General features: G+C 40.1%; 2 protein-coding genes and 1 pseudogene across 4 annotated transcripts; 1 reads left to right on the top strand and 2 right to left on the bottom strand.

Moving 5' to 3' along the window:
- Positions 1 to 3: 3 nt before the first annotated feature.
- On the bottom strand, positions 4 to 18,105 carry LOC105682887 (probable multidrug resistance-associated protein lethal(2)03659). 3 transcript variants are annotated; one of them, XM_048649816.1, is made up of 12 exons: positions 16,137 to 18,105; positions 14,441 to 14,538; positions 14,127 to 14,378; positions 13,743 to 13,995; positions 13,482 to 13,656; positions 13,050 to 13,206; positions 12,780 to 12,982; positions 11,377 to 12,703; positions 11,083 to 11,297; positions 9,888 to 10,966; positions 141 to 251; positions 4 to 45 (listed from the first exon to the last, which is right to left on the bottom strand). In XM_048649816.1, exons 2-12 carry the CDS (start codon positions 14,515 to 14,517, stop codon positions 19 to 21), a joined length of 3,876 nt encoding a protein of 1,291 aa, XP_048505773.1. In that variant the 5' UTR covers positions 14,518 to 14,538; positions 16,137 to 18,105; the 3' UTR covers positions 4 to 18. The 3 variants fall into 3 exon arrangements, with proteins under 3 accessions (XP_048505773.1, XP_048505771.1, XP_048505772.1); XM_048649814.1 differs by having other exon boundaries at positions 9 to 251; positions 16,137 to 16,386; positions 16,912 to 18,105; XM_048649815.1 differs by lacking the exons at positions 4 to 45; positions 141 to 251 and adding exons at positions 8,940 to 9,582; positions 9,691 to 9,801.
- Positions 260 to 1,107, bottom strand: LOC105682895 (annotated as a pseudogene).
- LOC125499856 lies at positions 1,465 to 5,410 on the top strand. Its single transcript, XM_048649829.1, has 5 exons — positions 1,465 to 1,498; positions 2,662 to 2,764; positions 3,225 to 3,323; positions 4,934 to 5,036; positions 5,324 to 5,410. The coding sequence occupies exons 1-5, from the start codon at positions 1,480 to 1,482 to the stop codon at positions 5,393 to 5,395; spliced, it is 396 nt and encodes a 131-aa protein (XP_048505786.1). The 5' UTR covers positions 1,465 to 1,479; the 3' UTR covers positions 5,396 to 5,410.
- Positions 18,106 to 18,173: the final 68 nt, after the last annotated feature.

Raw genomic sequence — 18,173 nt, 5'->3', positions numbered from 1 at the left:
TTATCTATGGTCATATCCTTATGTCAGCTTCCGTTCAGAGTCATTCTGGAATATGATATTGATGAATTATTCAACAGAAGTAGAAAATCAGATGAAATCGATATTCTGCGGGAAATATTCTTGTAGAACGATGATTTTACCTGGTCTGCAATCTCCTTGAGATTTTTTGCCAACGATTGTCCATTCTGGTGAACCATGTCGAAGAAGTGACTCGAAGGATTTTGTAATAGAATATGGGGATGATCGAATTCCTGAAAAGTTGATAATCATCATTCACTTCGCCAGGAAGTTTCAACGGTGTGTGTGGCTATCACGCCGTGCGAATCGAGCCCCTCACCAATACCGTTCCAGCGTCCTTGTCGCTGTCCATGATTGTATTTAAGCGATGAGCTATCGTGAGAACGGTGCAATCGACGGATTTCTTTCTGATAGTTTCTTGGATAAAAACGTCGGTTTTGAGGGTCAACGTTGGCGGTGGCTTCGTCCAATATCAATATCTGGTGGCGTATCACGATTGCTCTCGCGAGACAAATCAACTGCCGTTGGCCTGAGCTGAAATTGGATCCACTCTCGGACATCTTGGAGTTCAGCCCCCCTGGTAGCAGATTCACTTTTTCTTTCAGTTTCACTTCATCGAGATCATTTCTATCTTCGTTAACATTTGCATCACCCACTGTAGCAACTGCGTGAGCCCCAAGCATTGAGTAATCGCCAATCCAACGGTACCTCCAAACGTATCCTGATCAAAGACGAGGAAACTTAAAGTGACGAGAGTGACGTAGATCACGCTTTTCAAATCCAAATAATATCCAAAGCAACGGGCTCCCGCACTGAACATGAACCAGGCCGGAAAATAGGAATGGGAAAATTCTGATGGTTGTCGAATTCCTTAGCAAAAATGGCCTCTGCATGAAATGCGCGAATCGTCGGTAGTTCATTTAGTGTAGCACTCCAATGTGCAAATACTGAAGAGCGGACCAAAAAATTACTTATGAAGTTTATTGCCAAACGCAAATATTTAGATAATTCATAGTTCCAATTTAACGATAGAACGAGAAATTTTGTACACCTGAACTCGCTAATTCTTTTCAAACGTTCTACGCTCTTGCTGGTGCGCTGGCGGGCACTGCGTCACGTCATCCCTTGTGTAAGCGCACTTTTTTCATTTTTCGACCGGCTCTACCTGAATACTCAATAACTTCAGGCCATATGTGTGTCAAAACATTTTGGTGCAGGATTTGATTCTCTTTTAAATTTAAAAAAAAAAAACATGTCATTCCATTCAAACAACCAAGTTGATCTTGACTCAAACCTTCTAAGGACATTCGAAAAATGATTGATTAGCGTCGAGATTTGTCTCCTTTTAGACCTCACAACTTTTGTTTAAAAAGTTTTTTTGTGCAACCTCATCCTTTCGAGTAATCAAAATGGTTCACTTAGAATGGGACCCCCTGTATAGGTATACAGCTTCGATATCTGATGAAAGAAGGAATTAAAGGTGAATGGTTTGGAATAAGATATCATGCTAGCTAAAAGTAGAACAGTTTATATTTCTAAAATGAAATCATGCTTCAATTATCAGAAAATATTTATTATTCAAACAAACAAAAATATACAAAAAAAGAAGAAAAACACAAGAATTTCTTATTACAACTTTGTCCTTTTAAGTGCATTTAAAATTTTTAATTCGGAAACCTTCTCGTTTTCGACACATCAATATACACGAATTTTTAAATACCCGTAAATTTGTTACATGAAAGTTTCCAGTTAAATGCTAAACTTCTTAAAATTTAACCTCTCGATAAAGCAACATATGTTAAAGTTTCTTTATCAACAACTATGAGTGCATTTGTTGTATATCTATATATTTGACGACTAATAGTTTCTCAATACCGCTTACGGATGGCGTTACTTTCGCTCTGTATATAGATATATTGATAATGCATTTCAATGATAAAAGTAGTGTTTTTTCGATTTGTATCGTTTTTCCTACAAATAATGATTGATACACTGATCTCTATAGAAACAGAGATCAGTGGATTGATAACACATCTCGAAATGAAGATGATTCATTTTCAAGTTCATGTCCAAAAGTTTTGAGGTTTTTTTGTAGAGTGTAACACAAATAAGTGGCACTTTGTCCTAGCAGAGGCTCGCTCCGCTCACCTAATGAAATAATTTTGGCTGGTAAAGATCCGACGTTATACAAATGATAACGTTGTTGATTGATAAAAATACTGTAACTTCTTGAGGATCTTTGTCACTAAGAAATAATCGTATTTTGATGAAGTTCACACGAAACTACGAACTTTTTTCATTCTATGAATCTGAACCAGTAAACGTCACTAATGACAATTCAAATTGCTTCGATAGGTAGGAACCAATAATTTAGACTACAACTTTGATTCAATCAATGGAAACTTCTATTTTGATATTAATACAATCTATTGAATTATTGAGCTTGCCTACAAGAAATTTCGGAAAATGGCCACATTGGTAAATTCGTACCAGGACCATAAAATATCCTAACAATAAATCATAGGAAAAAATACCGAAATGAAACTGAATTCATACAATCTTAAAACAGCTAACTGCGAACGTGTGATTCGGTATTCGTTCGTCAGAGCATCTCGTATGTACGTAGATCCTTCTTTTCCGAAGCAGCGGCAGTACGGCCGCAGCAGTCGAAGCGAGACGTCATCAGGAGCGACATCGATGGCAGCGCGTACATCCTTGGAGAAGGGAGACAGAGAGATTTATTGGGGTGAGGATAAGTACGCAATTACTGCTGCGCTATAGTTCTCTGTTTTGACGAAGACTCTCCGGTCGCGTTTTCAACATACCAGAAAGAAAATCATACGAATCCACATGCTGAGTCCAGTTTCCAGTTTTGATCGAGTAATAATTCGGAAAGTAGTGTTCAGTTTGATCTAAGTATTTTGAAAAATAGTGCTTAACAATCAGTAGCTACTGAAAGACCTTTACCATTGGAAATTTCGTGAATTTGGCAACTCGGAAAATTTCCCATAAACAATGTTAAGCAATATTTTCACCGTGACTATCTTCTGCCGATGCTCCCGATCTGCCCGCGGAACGAGAGGTATAATCTAGATTTTGGTTTAAAATTATACTTCATTGCGATCTCATGGACGAATTTATTGATATATTTGAGGTACGATTTTACAATTTCACTCGGTTTCTGACTTAATATTTTCGTATTTCAGATTTATACCTGACAGACGTCGGAGTTGCCTGGTTGTTCGCGATAGGGTTCAACTTTTAACTACTACGACTACGCCGTGCGGAAAAAAAAACGTAAACAGGTAAGAAATGACCGTTATTGTGTATTCGTTGAATTATGACGGGATCAGAAGTAGTCTGTCTGATTTGCATTCCTGAAGTCGGAATGCATTCGATGAGCGTACTAGAATTGACATTCAATAAGACTTGACCTTTTGCCTGAAAAAAAAACTCTAAGCCGCTAGCCCTTGGATGATTCTCCGAATCTTATACCACGATTGAGATTTTTTTAGAAAGTTTTCCACGCTATTATTGCGTATTGGGATCTTGGATATCCGAATCTCCGAGCCGAATAATTCTATCGCTGGAATTGAACGGATTATTTCGGTGCACTTGGGAGTGAAAAAACACCGTAGACTGTAGTAGTCTTAAATAATGTTTCAGGCGATTTTTCAAAATATCAGGGTCAGAAAACATGAAAAACTATAGCCTTTAATGATTTAACGAGCGATTTTCAAGAGTTTTAGCACCAGGAAACACCGGAGACCGAGTGATGATTAATAGTTGATTGATTCGAGTCCGATGCTCCTAAATTCATGTGTTCATTGATATATTCATTTATTTTGTGAGTTATTAATTTGTTGAATTGAAAATTGATATACGATGCCTATATATCTACTGTAGATGTCAAGCAATCGTCGTTTCTCATAAGAATAATATTGATGAATCGGAATCATTTTATCCATCTGAATTTACGTGTCCATTCATTTATTCATTCAGTTATTCATCCATTCATCGAATCATCAAATCAGGAATTCATACATGATGCCTTTACTCCTACTCTGAATGTTGAGCAATCGTCGCGTTTATTGATGTCAATATTGATTATTCAAAATAATTTTATCCTTGTGAATTTACGTGTCCATTCATTTATTCATTCAGTTATCTATCCATTTATCGACTCATCAAATCAGGAATTCATACATGATGCCTTTACTCCTACTCTGAATGTTGAGCAATCGTCGCGTTTATTGATGTCAATATTGATTATTCAAAATAATTTTATCCTTGTGAATTTACGTGTCCATTCATTTATTCATTCAGTTATCTATCCATTTATCGACTCATCAAATCAGGAATTCATACATGATGCCTTTACTCCTACTCTGAATGTTGAGCAATCGTCGCGTTTATTGATGTCAATATTGATTATTCAAAATAATTTTATCCTTGTGAATTTACGTGTCCATTCATTTATTCATTCGGTTAATCATCCATTTATCTACTCATCGAATCAGGAATTCACACATGATGCCTTTACTTCTTCTCTAGATGTTAGGGAATCGTCGTGTCTCATAATAATGATATTGATTGATCGGGCTAATTTCATCCTTCTGAATTCATTTCTTCATTCATTCGTTTATTCAGTTATTCATCCATTCATCAACTTATCAAATCAGGAATTCATACATGATGCCCTCGCTTCTACGCCGGATGTTAAGCAATCGTCGCGTTCATTAATATCAATATTGATTTATCGGGATAATTTCATTCTCCGGGATTTTTATCGGGATTCGGAAATTCATCATAGGTTTAGAAATAATCTCCGCTGTTATCATTTGAACCAGTTTATTTATATATTTTAGATTTATGTCCACAATTTCACTTTATTTCTTATGGGACATTTTTTCAGGCTTTCAATCAGTCTCCACAGCGGCCAATTCGTCGCAGTACGCATTAAACTGCCAACCACGAAGGGCAGGCGTTATACATGGCTTCGCGCAATTTGTTCACAGGTATGAAATAATTATCAGTCAGTATGATATAAGATAGTGTATTATGAAAATTTATTCAATTTCATATGTTATAACATCACATTAGCGGTAATATATTTTCACATTACGTCATTATCAATGCACTCTAAAAATATATTCAACTTGATATATCTTAACATCACATTGGCAGTATTATATCAACATATATCAAATATAACATATCATTAATATATTGACATAGAACATAATAATGACAATAATTTATTCTTATATTACGTCATTGTTAATGCACTTTTTGTATATTTTAGGTACCCGGAGATGCTGCCACAGTAGCTGCTGTTTGCCCGGACTCCCCCTGTTCATCAGGGGGAGTCCACTGACCCGTCCCCTGGGACAGCGCGGCCTCCCACCGCCCCCGGGTCCCAGGGGACCCAGTCCCCGAGGACATGTCTTCGGGGATGCGGTATCCCCGCTGGAGGGGATGCCATATCCCGAGGGACATGTCCTCGGGAACTGGTCTTCGGGGACACGTGTTCCCCCAGGGACACGTCCCCGGAGATGCGGTATCCCCGCTGCAGGGGATGCCGTGTCTTTGGGGGCGTGACCTTGGGGGAATACGAGTCCTCGAAAAACCCGGGAAAAGGAGGTCCCAAGCGGACACTTTGTTTTTCGTTTCTCTAGAGAAATCAAGAAAACGAGTGACCGCTTGGGACCTCCTTTTCCCGGGTTTTTCGAGGACTCGTATTCCCCCAAGGCCACGCCCCCAAAGACACGGCATCCCCTCCAGCGGGGATACCGCATCTCCGGGGACGTGTCCCTGGGGGAACACGTGTCCCCGAAGACCAGTTCCCGAGGACATGTCCCTCGGGATATGGCATCCCCTCCAGCGGGGATACCGCATCCCCGAAGACATGTCCTCGGGGACTGGGTCCCCTGGGACCCCGGGGGCGGTGGGAGGCCGCGCTGTCCCAGGGGACGGGTCAGTGGACTCCCCTGATGAACAGGGGGAGTCCGGGCAATGACGTTGGAGGAACTGCAACCTGTAACATAAATAACAAATAAATAATTACTAAACGCAATACATGACTTAATGTATGACCTATCATGTAACCTAATGTATAATATATTTTATGCCTCAGTATATATAAGTATATAAGACGTTTGAATTATAATAAATTGTACCAACTTATGTGATAATAAATTATTGTCTTGCCTTATTGGCGTGTCTGATAAATTATATTATCGGGGTGCTTGAATATAATAAGTACATTGGGTAATTCTGGGTGATTTGATTTTATGAAGAGGATTTTGAAAATCTTTTCTAAGGGGGTGCAATTCATATACTAAGACTCTAAATGTTGGATCATACTAGGGACCCTCGAAAGGGATGAATTAAATGAAACATACCTCTGCAGAGAAGAAGTTGGACGTGTCATGTGTTGCAGATCCATCTCGACTGGGTGAAGACGAAGGGATGTATCTCGTCGAGAAGATTCGGTGATGTTCTGATTTGGTTCCATCACGCAATGGTCATCTACCAGAAAAAAAACAAATATCACATGTAAAATTGAAGTCACGATGTAACAGCCACTTATATTCATATTTTATGTGTATCCACGAATAAGATCAATAAATCTTTCCGTATCTCATTGAGAACACAAATCGAGTGAATCATTGTAAAATCATCCCGCAAATCCCAAGGAATTTTTCTGAATTTGCATTGAGTGCAAACATAACAGATAACGTAATCGAGCTACAATGGAGAACAGTTGCTCGTGCGATTTGACATTATTTCATTGACGGCCTAACAAAATCATAAAAATTTTGTATAGATAGTTGTTCAAGAATAATAGCTACATCAAGTTTGTATTAGTTAGATACATTAAATAATTATTTCAGAATTGAAAACAGAATGAAACGCGTAATTCAATTAACAGTCATCTCTCAGAATTATGAAGGATTGTTCAGAACCCGGGCGAGTATATTTATGAGTGTTTTTAGTACAAAGAGTCGGGAGCGCGTGATCTAAATACGTATGGAAATGTTCGCACAACCAAATTAAGCAATATTCAACTAAGTTTTGCAAAAAAGCCTGCTCACCGTTCTTTCTCTCCATCGTCGCTCTGAGGAGCCTGTATTGCTATTGATGTCGCTCCTGATGTTGCCGCTGCTGTAGCTGACGCTGAACTGCCGTAGCATCCAAGACGGAATTCCTAACATACGTATACTCTGATGACCGTAGGTATACCAAACTGCACGCCTCGAGTTGGATGTTTCGTGATTGGCTACGATTTATTCGATTACTATTCACATACCGCTTTGTGTCTGAATTAATGTACTTGTTGATTAATCATCACCAATCGAATAATTGAAGTCCGAACCACTTGTATAAGATTCGAGTGACAATCCATTCAGATGGTGAGAAAAATAGAAAAATGAAGAACAGAGAACTCCGTCTTTGTGCCATATCGTAAGCAAATGAACCAATTCATGGGAACTAATCGGACGAAGATTTTTTCCTCCGAATCTTGTGATACATATCTGAGACTATAGGCTTAGCCTTATTCCGAGGCAAAAGTTAATATAATCAGTCGTTGTCTGAATTCAGTCTAATCATTCCAGGACGCTTTTTCTACGTCAGGAGGCGTAACAAACACGAAGACGACGATTAAATCAAGCCACCAATAAATCCCTTGGTTTCTCACTTCTCATATCGATAAATTGCTGATAATTTGTTCACACCTATTGTCACATTCTAAAATCTTGTTTGCAATTCAAAACGAATCACAAAACGTAAAACAATCACTTTCTCACGGGTAGGGAACTTGGGAAAATCAAACATTTTGTTTTCATTCTAGACCGACTAGTACCCCCGAACACCGCGAGAGGGCGAAGCGGCCGACCGCCTCCCGCTAGCGAAACCTCGCGCGTAAGACTTCAGGTCTAGCACCGGATTGGCCCACGGTCGGTTCCCTGGTCTGCCCCATAACTACCACAGAATTCCACGATTGGCAGGTTGGGGACCAACGAGAAGAAGCATCTCTGCCTCTTATCCGCTGTATTCCGCACTAGGACGTTAGCTCCGCAAGACCAAAAACCTCACATACTGGAAACCCGAATAGCCACTAAAATCCATTTTATAATAAGATAGAAAATACATACCATAGTCCAGTAAATAGGGATTTACGGGGTACCTAGCCCCCACACGTCCACCCGGTCTAGCCGGAACGTTACATACTTGGCGACATTTTTCACGCCCGAGGCGCTTTTATGGGATTGTACAAACGCTCATGATCTTTTTTTGCAAGTTCCGCAATTATTTGTGCTTCTAAGATCATATCGTTTCGTGATAATCTACAATTTTTGCAAGAATATTATTCAAACTGATATAATACCTCAGTGACCGAAGGAAATTAGTAGCGAACTGTCCTAGCCTTGGCAGTATAATTCAACTGAATTTCGGCGTGCGCATACTAGAAAAAAATAGACCTGACTTAATCGTGACGCGCAGAAGACGCATCACGGAGTCGGCGACGAATAACTGATTGAATAATAGAATCGTTAGAATAATCGAAATCGACTTTAACTTATTGGTATGGTTCAGCAACGCTTTTACGATACGCCTTACCTGTGGCTATGTAATTCCGTATCTGTTCACGTAGGATTTTCCTAAGTAGGGTGATCTCCGATCACGGAATGTGCGATTTGATGCTTATTGACCCCAGACGCAATATGAAGTTCTATCATCATCCTGACATTGTATGACACGTTTCATGAACTAGGAAATCGTGTCATGAGCTGCACACCCAATTTTCTCCACCACGAATGTTGAGACAACAAAATTGAATGCAATGAATTTCGCTTAAAATCCAACAGGGTTCGGGGTAGAGGGCCTCAGAATGAAAAAAAAAAAAAATCACACGATTCTGATGTAAATGAAAAATAATTTTTGAATCTGAATGGAGAGAAAACTAACATGTCAAAAATATTCGGTCGACACAAGTCATCAATTTCCGTTGTTTCATTCGGAAATGCATGAGTTTTTACGAATTAAAGTAGACATGGTTAGGAGCACACGGATACTGCCTATAAGAGTGTACTGCCGTTCGCGATGCGTATCACAGGCGTCGAAAATCAAGTTCCCAACGCCGATATGATGAAAACATTATTCTTTCCAGAATCTTGAACGGTATTGACAAGCACTTTATGACAGACTATCGTCAGTACTTTCAGCTTGATGATGATTGCGCACCCCAGACATGCGATACATCGATCAATCTGATATCTGAATACTGAATGTCTGTTGAAAGTTTGTGATTGTGGACGAGATTATTCGTGGGCGATACCATTCTTGTACAAATAAATATATCATTACATCTTCTATCATACTCGGCTAACGGATCTTGTTCGATGGTGACCATGGATGTTGACGAATCTCTTGATCTTATTACAAGATTGAAGACCATTTTTCATTCCGATGTATCTTGTAAAATAAAGTCCTGGGGGATATAGCAAAGAGGAATTCTCCTGCTCTTCTTCGTTACGTGAGCGCTCGATTGAAGTAATTCTGGAATACGATATGAGTGAATTATCTGATGCATATGAGAGGTGAGATTTATTTCTATGAGATGATGATCATCTTGCGAACAAGATTCTCGTTGAACAATACTTTTACCTGTTTTGCTATTTCCTTAAGAGTCTCTGCCATCGATCGGCCAGTTTGGTTGATCATATCGGCAAATTGACTCGAAGGATTTTGTAATAGAAGATGGGGATGATCGAATTCCTGAAAAGTTGATAATCATCATTCACTTCGCCAGGAAGTTTCAACAGTGTGTGTGTCTATCACGCCGTGCGAATCGAGTCCCTTACCAATACTGTTCCAGCGTCCATCACCAGCACCCTGTCGCTGTCCATGATCGTATTCAAGCGATGAGCTATCGTGAGAACGGTGCAATCGACAAACTTCTTTCTGATAGTTTCTTGGATGAAAACGTCGGTTTGAGGGTCAACGTTGGCGGTGGCTTCGTCCATTATCAATATCTGGTTGCGTTTCACGATTGCTCGCGCGAGACAAATCAACTGCCGTTGGCCTGCGCTGAAATTCGATCCACTCTCGGACATCTTGGAGCTCAGCCCCCCCGGTAGCAGATTCACGGTTTCTTTCAGTTTCACTTCATCGAGAGCCTGCCAGAGAACGTCGTCGGAATATTCGGTGAATGGGTCAAGATTTTCCCGCAAATGGCCCGAAAAGATTACCGGTTCCTGGGGTATGATACAGATCTTAGATCGCAAGTCGTGCAACCCGAGCTTGCTCGTCGGCACATCGTCGATGTAAATTTCTCCTTCGTTGAGGGCCAGTCGGAATAGAGCGGAAATCATGGAAGACTTTCCTGCCCCGGTACGTCCGACGATTCCTATCTTCTCTCGAGGATGAATGGTGAAATTCATGTGATTCAGGACGGGAGGTTCCTCGGGATCGTATCTCAGAGACAAATCTCTGAATTCGATTTTCCCTAGACTTGGCCATTCTCGCGGAGGCTTATTTTCCGGTGTACTTTCCAGGGGTGGCTCGCTTTCCAGATTACTGTACTCTACGACTCTCTCGACCGAGGTCATCTGGTTTTCCATCTCCGTGAACATACGCATTCCCCATTGCAGCAACTGCGTGAGCCCCAAGCATTGAGTAATCGCCAATCCAACGGTACCTCCAAACGTATCCTGATCAAAGACGAGGAAACTGAAAGTGACGAGAGTGACGTAGATCACGCTTGTCAAGTCCAAATAATATCCAAAGCAACGGGCTCCCGCAATGAACATGAACCATGCCGAAGAATGGAGATTCTGATGGTTGTCGAATTCTTTAGCAAGAATGGCCTCCGCATGAAATGCGCGAATTGTCGGTAGCCCATTAAGTGTAGCACTCAAATGTGCAAATACTGGAGAGCGGGCTGAAAAATTTCGTACGGAATGTATCATCTAGAATGTCACTTGATCTGCATTACGCACAATTTTACTGCAACTATACCACACTTCAAAACAGCAAATATTCTGGAAATGAACTCACTTATTCCTTCCAAACGTTTTATGCTCCTGCTGGTGCGTACATAAAATAACCGCGACATGTACATTACAGCGATGACGAGAAGAGTTAGAATGATGAGCAAAGGATTGGCTATACCTATGATGACACTGGTACCGACGAACATCAAACCCACTTGAATCACTTGTAACATATTCAATGGCAGCAATTCGTCAACGGCTCCAATGTCCTTCGAAAATCTGAAGAATAGCGCGGGTTACAAAAGGAGCTGCCAATCCTAATCACATTGGTATAACATGTGAAGCGTGTAATTCTTACCTATTTAATATGCGCCCTGACGTGTTTGTGTTGAAGAAACGCATTGTGGCTCGAGAGACGCTGGCGAACAGATTTTTGTGCAAATTTCTTGAAGCCCGCATACAACCATCGAAAAACAAGTATACTCTCGCGAAAGATGTGATTATAGTAGCGACCACCAATCCGCTGTAAATCTGAATGCAAATATCTCTCGTCAAGGGGCCTGCCCAGTCGATGACTATCGTGCCATTTACAACATCAACTGAAGCCTCTTCCAGATTCACCCAATAGCTGATGAAATAGTCAACTCCGGAGCCAGCGACTTGACATGAAATAAAAACTGTGAATGCGGCGAGGATGAAATAGATGCTACCTGCCGCTTTGAGAAATGAAATGTAAGTATCTCCTGATATTTGGCCAGTCGTTCTCATCTCTGCTACCTCGACGGGATCCATATCATCGCCTTGTTCGGACTGAATGCTTGGGACAGAAGATAATCTACGATAAACTTCCGGTTGTTTTTCTTCGCCCTCTGGATCCTTCGATTTTTCCAATAGTTTGGCAAAGTCAAGTCCGGCGGTTTGGAGTTCGTCGAACGTTCCAACAGCCTCGACGGTACCTTTATTCATGACGATGATGCGGTCAACATGCTTCAAGTATTGATGCTGATGGGTTATCAGTATTCTAGTCTTGCCAAGTAGATAGCCGTCGATGCATTCCTCGAACATGTGCCTTCCCACGTGAGCGTCCACTGCCGAGAGGGGGTCGTCGAATAGATAAATGTCGGCGTCCGCGTAGACGGCCCTCGCCAAATTTATTCTCGCCCGTTGTCCCCCGCTCAAACTGATCCCTCTCTCGCCCACAAGTGTTTTATCGCCATGAGAAAATAGTGTAAAGTCGCGTTTCAGTTGACAAACATTGACCACTTTCTGGTAGCGCGACTCATCCATCGGACGACCAAAGAGAATATTCTGTCGGATGGAGGATGAGAAGAGCCATGGCTCCTGGCTAGCGAAAGCTATCTGGCCGTTCACTTTGATACTTCCGCTCTTCAAAGGGAGTTCGCGAAGAATGGTTTGCACGAGACTCGATTTTCCGGAGCCAACGGCACCGATAATGGCTACGAGTTGCCCATGTTCGATCGTAACGTTCAAATTAGACAAGGTATTTTCTTGACTGTCCGACCTCCAATTGGCTGAGGCATTATTCAATACAACTGCGGGTAAATGCTCTTTTTTTTCAGCATTAGAAGAAACATCAATGTCTGATGTTATCTCTGTTTCTGCGAGTAACATGAAATTTCGCAATCTCCTGATTGAAACTGAGGTCTCGGCGATCTGAAGGAGGGCTGATAGATATAAGATTAGGAGAAATGTGTCGGATCAATGAAAATCTCTGGGCAAATAAGCTTTGTAGCAATATACCGTTTGGCAATCCCTGGGTCATTTGGATGCGAAGTATATTGTAGAATGCTGTTGTCAAGAAGACTTGTTCTGCCGTGATCACGTTTCCTAATGAGACGTAAACCAATATCGTGATGAAGATACAAAGTCTCGGCAAGTAGGAGTCAAATGATCCAGTTATCCCTTGGATGAAAACATTTTTCCTGATCTCTTGGACCTCTTTCCTTGAAAAATATGATCAACGATAAATTCTCCAATTATTTCAATTGGTGATTCGAAATCGCATCTCACCTCCTAGCGATCTCCACAAGTAACGAAAGAGGCTCCTCCCAGGCGTACATTTTGATTACTTGAATTCCGTTTATAATCTCATCCATGAGTCGAATACGTGTATCCGTTCGCAGGGCGACTCGAAGTCGTAATTTCGAAGACAACTTCCCAAGGAATCCTAATAAAAACACCGGTGCTTTTTTCATATTTGTGTTATCTCAATCGCGCTCTTTCAACATTATTCTGTGATCAAGTCTCGTGATTATTTTATCAAGGAATTCAAGAACCATTCGTCATATCGACAAATTTTCAAATCATAGTAGCATAATCTCAACGAAGAAGTCACATTGTGGTTTCAGTCGTTGCGAGTAAACGCTAAAATATTTTTCCATATAATGGTGAATGATTGTCGGAATGATCAAACATACCACCTCGCTTATTTTTTACACTCACCTTGCAAGGGGACAAATATTAAAAGAGTTAAAATCCCCGTTACAGCAGCCCAACCGACTCGAACGTATATGAAGTAAGTCATCAGTACAGTCTGCATGGGTCCTATCCAAAGGAAAGGGAGCAAAAGGATGCACGAATCGAATCTGCTAACATCGTTGCTGAGAAGATTAACAATCTGCAATTGTTCCACGCCAAATATTACAATGCAGTTTACGTAATTCTCGTAGTGCGCGTACATCACTATCTGGAACTCATACAGACCTGTCCAATGTTGGTTTCAGCGAGAGTAGTTCTCGAGAGTTTGAAACATTTATTGTATACCAGAGAACAGCATGCCACTCTCATCTTCATACCAACGTGACTCAGTTCATAATTCACGGGATGTAGTATGAATGTGTGAACAACGGTGGTCAAAGCAACCCCCATTGCCCACAAATATGCTTCTTCTATGGCCATGTTACTGTCAGTGTTGAAGTATCGTAGCAAACCAGCTAGCATCAGCGGTTGTAGTGACCTGGTGGTATCAAGTACAAAATTCGAATACATCAATGAATTATAGTGGATCTAAATTCGTGTATCTGAAACTTCATTCTATTCCAATAGAATTCTCGTCAATTCAATCTTTGCCACGCCACCGAATCTCACCTGATGCACAGCTCTGAAAATGTAAGGGCTGATCCCAGCAACATGATTTGAAGTCCGAAACATTTTCTGAGTACCCTGAACAAACTAGGCTGACTTGTCTTATCTGCATTTTTTGCTCTCTTTACTTCGTTCGCCCATTCTTGGGCTACGCGATCGCCAAGCTTTCCACATTCATGTCCTTTCAGAGGCTCGTACAGATCTTCCACTTCAAGATCTCTTTTAAAGCCCAGCATAAACATTTTTCTGACATACCTACGAAAACCCAGTATCCCGATCAATCAAAGAAGCTGAGATAACAAGTTTCTTTTACTTACGCAAAGGTAATAAACGAAAGTGGATTCGCCGTTTCACGTGGATTCGGGAGACGCTGCTGCCTTTTATTCTTCTCCATATTCGATTATGTGGTCGTGTGCTGTTGTAAAATTCGAAGGCAATTGTTACAAGATCGTTCGCTGAGTTTAGCTAAAATATATTTTAACTTTCTACATTGTAAAGATCTGTAGAAACGTTCGCATAATGTTTTTTTCTTTATCGGAAAATGAGTTAGAGTAGAACAAGTAGAATAATGAATAAAACCGAATAAATGAGGTCAAGTGTGGTGGGGATCGAATAACTGACAAATTCAATAATAATTTGTGCTTTAATGTTCAGGCAGAATAAGTGACGATTCAGTTGGCGAGTACAAATAAATTGTGCCACAACTGTAGAGGTAGAGCAATCTAATATTATGACAAGTTCCACTTAGGCTAAAGTATTATTAATTGATAGTAGTATAGTGGAATGTATTATCTTGAATTGTGGAAGGACAACTACTATCTCGATCAGAAAAGATATAAGTTCAATAATACGATACTGAAATTTAGGGTGCTCCTATTTTCCTGTAGAAATGTTGATGGTGAAAACTCGAATCTTTGACCATCGACTCAAACTGTTGAACAAAAGGTTCACAGCACGAAAATAATTATTGAGAATACGAATAGAAATGTGACATTTCATCAGACCGTTGTGTTGAAGCACGTCTGAATATAGCGTCTTTCAATGAAATTCATCCTTTCTTCGTACATCGTTGATCGAATTTCATGAATAGTGCAGTGTTTCCTATTGATCTGGGTATATCGACTAGGGCAAATATTTCATTCGTTTCTTGAAATTGTTGATTTTGACAAACAGTATAATTGGAGTTGACAACGTGGAGCAGTATAAAAATTTGTCAATCGATCTGATTCATTTACAATTCTGGTGATAATAGCACATAATGTAACTAGGAAATGAAGCGGTAGATTATATTCCCACAGGGGAGTGTACTGCCCAAGCAAAATTCCGAAGGGTGGGTTCACTCTCATGGGAGTTCGGGTTTAATAATCACCCGAGGGAATTTTTGCGAGGACAGTAAGCCAGAGGAACTAATTGCTTTCGTCTCCATGTTGCATATGGGATTTTATTTCCGATTCAATTATAAAGACTACTTCATTGACTTGAAAAGTGGCTACTACTCGTGCTGAGGAGTGTATCGGTTTGAATTTTTTCTGGACTGTATCTTCCGTTAGCGAATCGGCTTATCACCATGAGGCTATTTCTTTCTAAACGTATCTAACCCACTACTTCCACCACATTATCACTACTGCCCGCAGATTGATTTCCAGATAAGACCTGATACAATCAGACGGTATTGCATAACACCTAGATAGTAGAAAAACAAGAAACGACAAAAGGTGCTGAGGATAAGGGTGCCCCCCCCACCCCCAAACACACACATACACACACCAAGATAAGTCGTCAAGCAAAATGGAAATGAGTGATCAAAAATAGTATCTTAAAATGAAAATTTATAGTATTACACAGATGAATAGTTTGACATTGAAGAAAACAAAAGATAGAGAATCAGTCATACCGAAAACTGAGTCGGGAATAAAACTCTTTTGTAATGATTACTGATTGCCGAACTTGGGGATTACTTCATTTAGATATTACAGAAATTACTTAATCGTTGAATACACAAATATAATTTACCTTGCTTCGAAAGAATCTACAGTATCCTATGTGAATAAAAAATCACACAACTCGCACAGGATCATTCCATTGGATAACAAAAAAGTGATGGTGAACTGTTGACACACTTATATCCAGCCAGAGCGATATTATTCACTGACTCGAATAATTTCCGAACATTTTCTGACCCTTCTCCTTAGGACGTCAGAAACACATTGGTGGGTTCATCCTCGCAACCGTGAGTTCTATATACAGCTTCGATACGTGATTACTGGAGGGATTGAAGTTAACTGGTTTGAGATAAGATACCATATGGAATGATTTCGTCTGGACTTAATGTCACCGATCAGTATCATATCTCACAAGCGATTAGATTGAGATAGGTAATGAATAAGAAATGTTTTACTACTGTAAAAATTAATTGCCAAGATGTTATTAGAAGACGGTTGTCATATTTCCTAATTTTATTGTCTGTTATTAGATAATATTAAGTGAGACGAAGTAAATTGCACTCTTTCATAGGAAACAAGTATAGCCCAAACAATGTCCAATTCGGTTGGCGGTCGAATGATTCCTGCTTTTCCCTTACCCACCAATATAGATGATAATGACCCAGATTAATTGATGAAAATATTATCACTTCTAACGGATTTTTGTCATTAACAAGTTATCACGTTGTGATGAAGCCGGCGTAAGACCACGAACTTTTTTTTATCTATACTGAATTTGTAATAGTTGAACCTCTATCACGGCCGAAAGTAAAGCATGCATAATCTGGCGAATTTTTTTATCTTACACTCGTTTTGCCTTTATTTGCTTTTTCATATTGAGGCAAATGTGATTAGTTACACGTAAATTCAACTGATATGTATAATATAATGACACTTGTTGGCTTACATGAGCCTATGATATAACTTTGATATATAACACGCTGAAGGAAGATCGAACACTGCGGAGTTATGGAAAACATTCACACTGATACCGGCAACTTAGCGCGCGAGTCTCTATTTCTGTCTCCTTCCTTTGGAAAGAGAAAAATACACACATGTGTAATAGAGCTATCGTTTGGCCGAAAATGTAATCAAATCTATGCGCGGGTTGAGATGCGCGTAAGTTAAAACAACAGTTACGTAATCGTTGTGACTCGTCACAACCTTGGAAGATCAGCAATGATGTAGCGCTTTCCGCGGGTTGAATGACTATAATCGAGATTCTTTGAACAAACGTTAGGGCCACAGAGATATTTATAAAAAGGCAATGTGTAGGATTAACTCGTTTCAATTTATTCTTTGTTTGCTGAAACGTTATGTGTTTCTCTTTGAACGAATTGGAAAAGTTGAATTCAATATATGCACGTTATTGTCTGTTTCGTGTTTTGATAAGATATACGTCACTCACAATCACGTGGAATCATTCAATACCACTAATACCAAGTACAACTTTTATTTGATCAATGAAAATTTCTATCCCAATAGACATGCGATCTCCGATATGATTCGGTAACATGCCTACATATACCAGGTGATTCCGAATCTGTTCACGTGGGATTTTTCTATTGAAGTGTGGTCCATGAATACAAAATGAAGCTCATCGACCTTAGACGCGGTCTGAAGATGGGTTGAGACCCCGACATTATGTACCAAATTTCAAAAAGTAGGAAATCAAGCGTACACGAGAGTCAGAACTCCGTGTTACGTCACGAGTTGTTCACCTACTTTTCTTTAGAATGAAAGCGAGAACACCAAACTTGAATGAAATGATTTTTGCTTAAAATTCGAAAGGGTCCGGATGAGTCAAGGACCCTCAAACTAGAAGTAACAAACATAGAATTTCAATTTGACTAAAAGCCAACTGTTGTGCTTGCAAGCATAGGTATACTCATTACTAAAGAAGCGCTGAATTTAGCCATTCGCAATGCGTGTGACAGGCACCAAAGATCAAATTTTCAACGCAGTATATAATAAGAATATTATTTTCTCCAGAATCTTCAGCGGAAATGTGGACAGTTTATCAGTCACCGTGGATCGACGATCGTTGCACATTCCGGGCGTGCAACGC

The sequence above is a fragment of the Athalia rosae genome, chromosome 2 (assembly GCF_917208135.1).
Source record: "Athalia rosae chromosome 2, iyAthRosa1.1, whole genome shotgun sequence".
Taxonomy (NCBI): Eukaryota; Metazoa; Arthropoda; class Insecta; order Hymenoptera; family Athaliidae; genus Athalia; species Athalia rosae.
Note: the sequence above shows the minus strand (reverse complement) of the source record. Positions and strands in the feature narration are given on the sequence as shown.

Coding starts and splice junctions, on each gene's coding strand:
- LOC125499856 (XM_048649829.1), top strand. Junction 2,765..3,224: donor AGACAGAGAGATTTATTGGG/GTGAGGATAAGT, acceptor TTCGTATTTCAG/ATTTATACCTGACAGACGTC. Junction 5,037..5,323: donor TTCGCGCAATTTGTTCACAG/GTATGAAATAAT, acceptor TGTATATTTTAG/GTACCCGGAGATGCTGCCAC.
- LOC105682887 (XM_048649814.1), bottom strand. CDS start 14,517: ATGGAGAAGAATAAAAGGCAGCAGCGTCTCCCGAATCCACGTGAAACG. Junction 12,983..13,049: donor CTTGTGGAGATCGCTAGGAG/GTGAGATGCGAT, acceptor ATATTTTTCAAG/GAAAGAGGTCCAAGAGATCA. Junction 10,967..11,082: donor AAAACGTTTGGAAGGAATAA/GTGAGTTCATTT, acceptor GAAATTTTTCAG/CCCGCTCTCCAGTATTTGCA.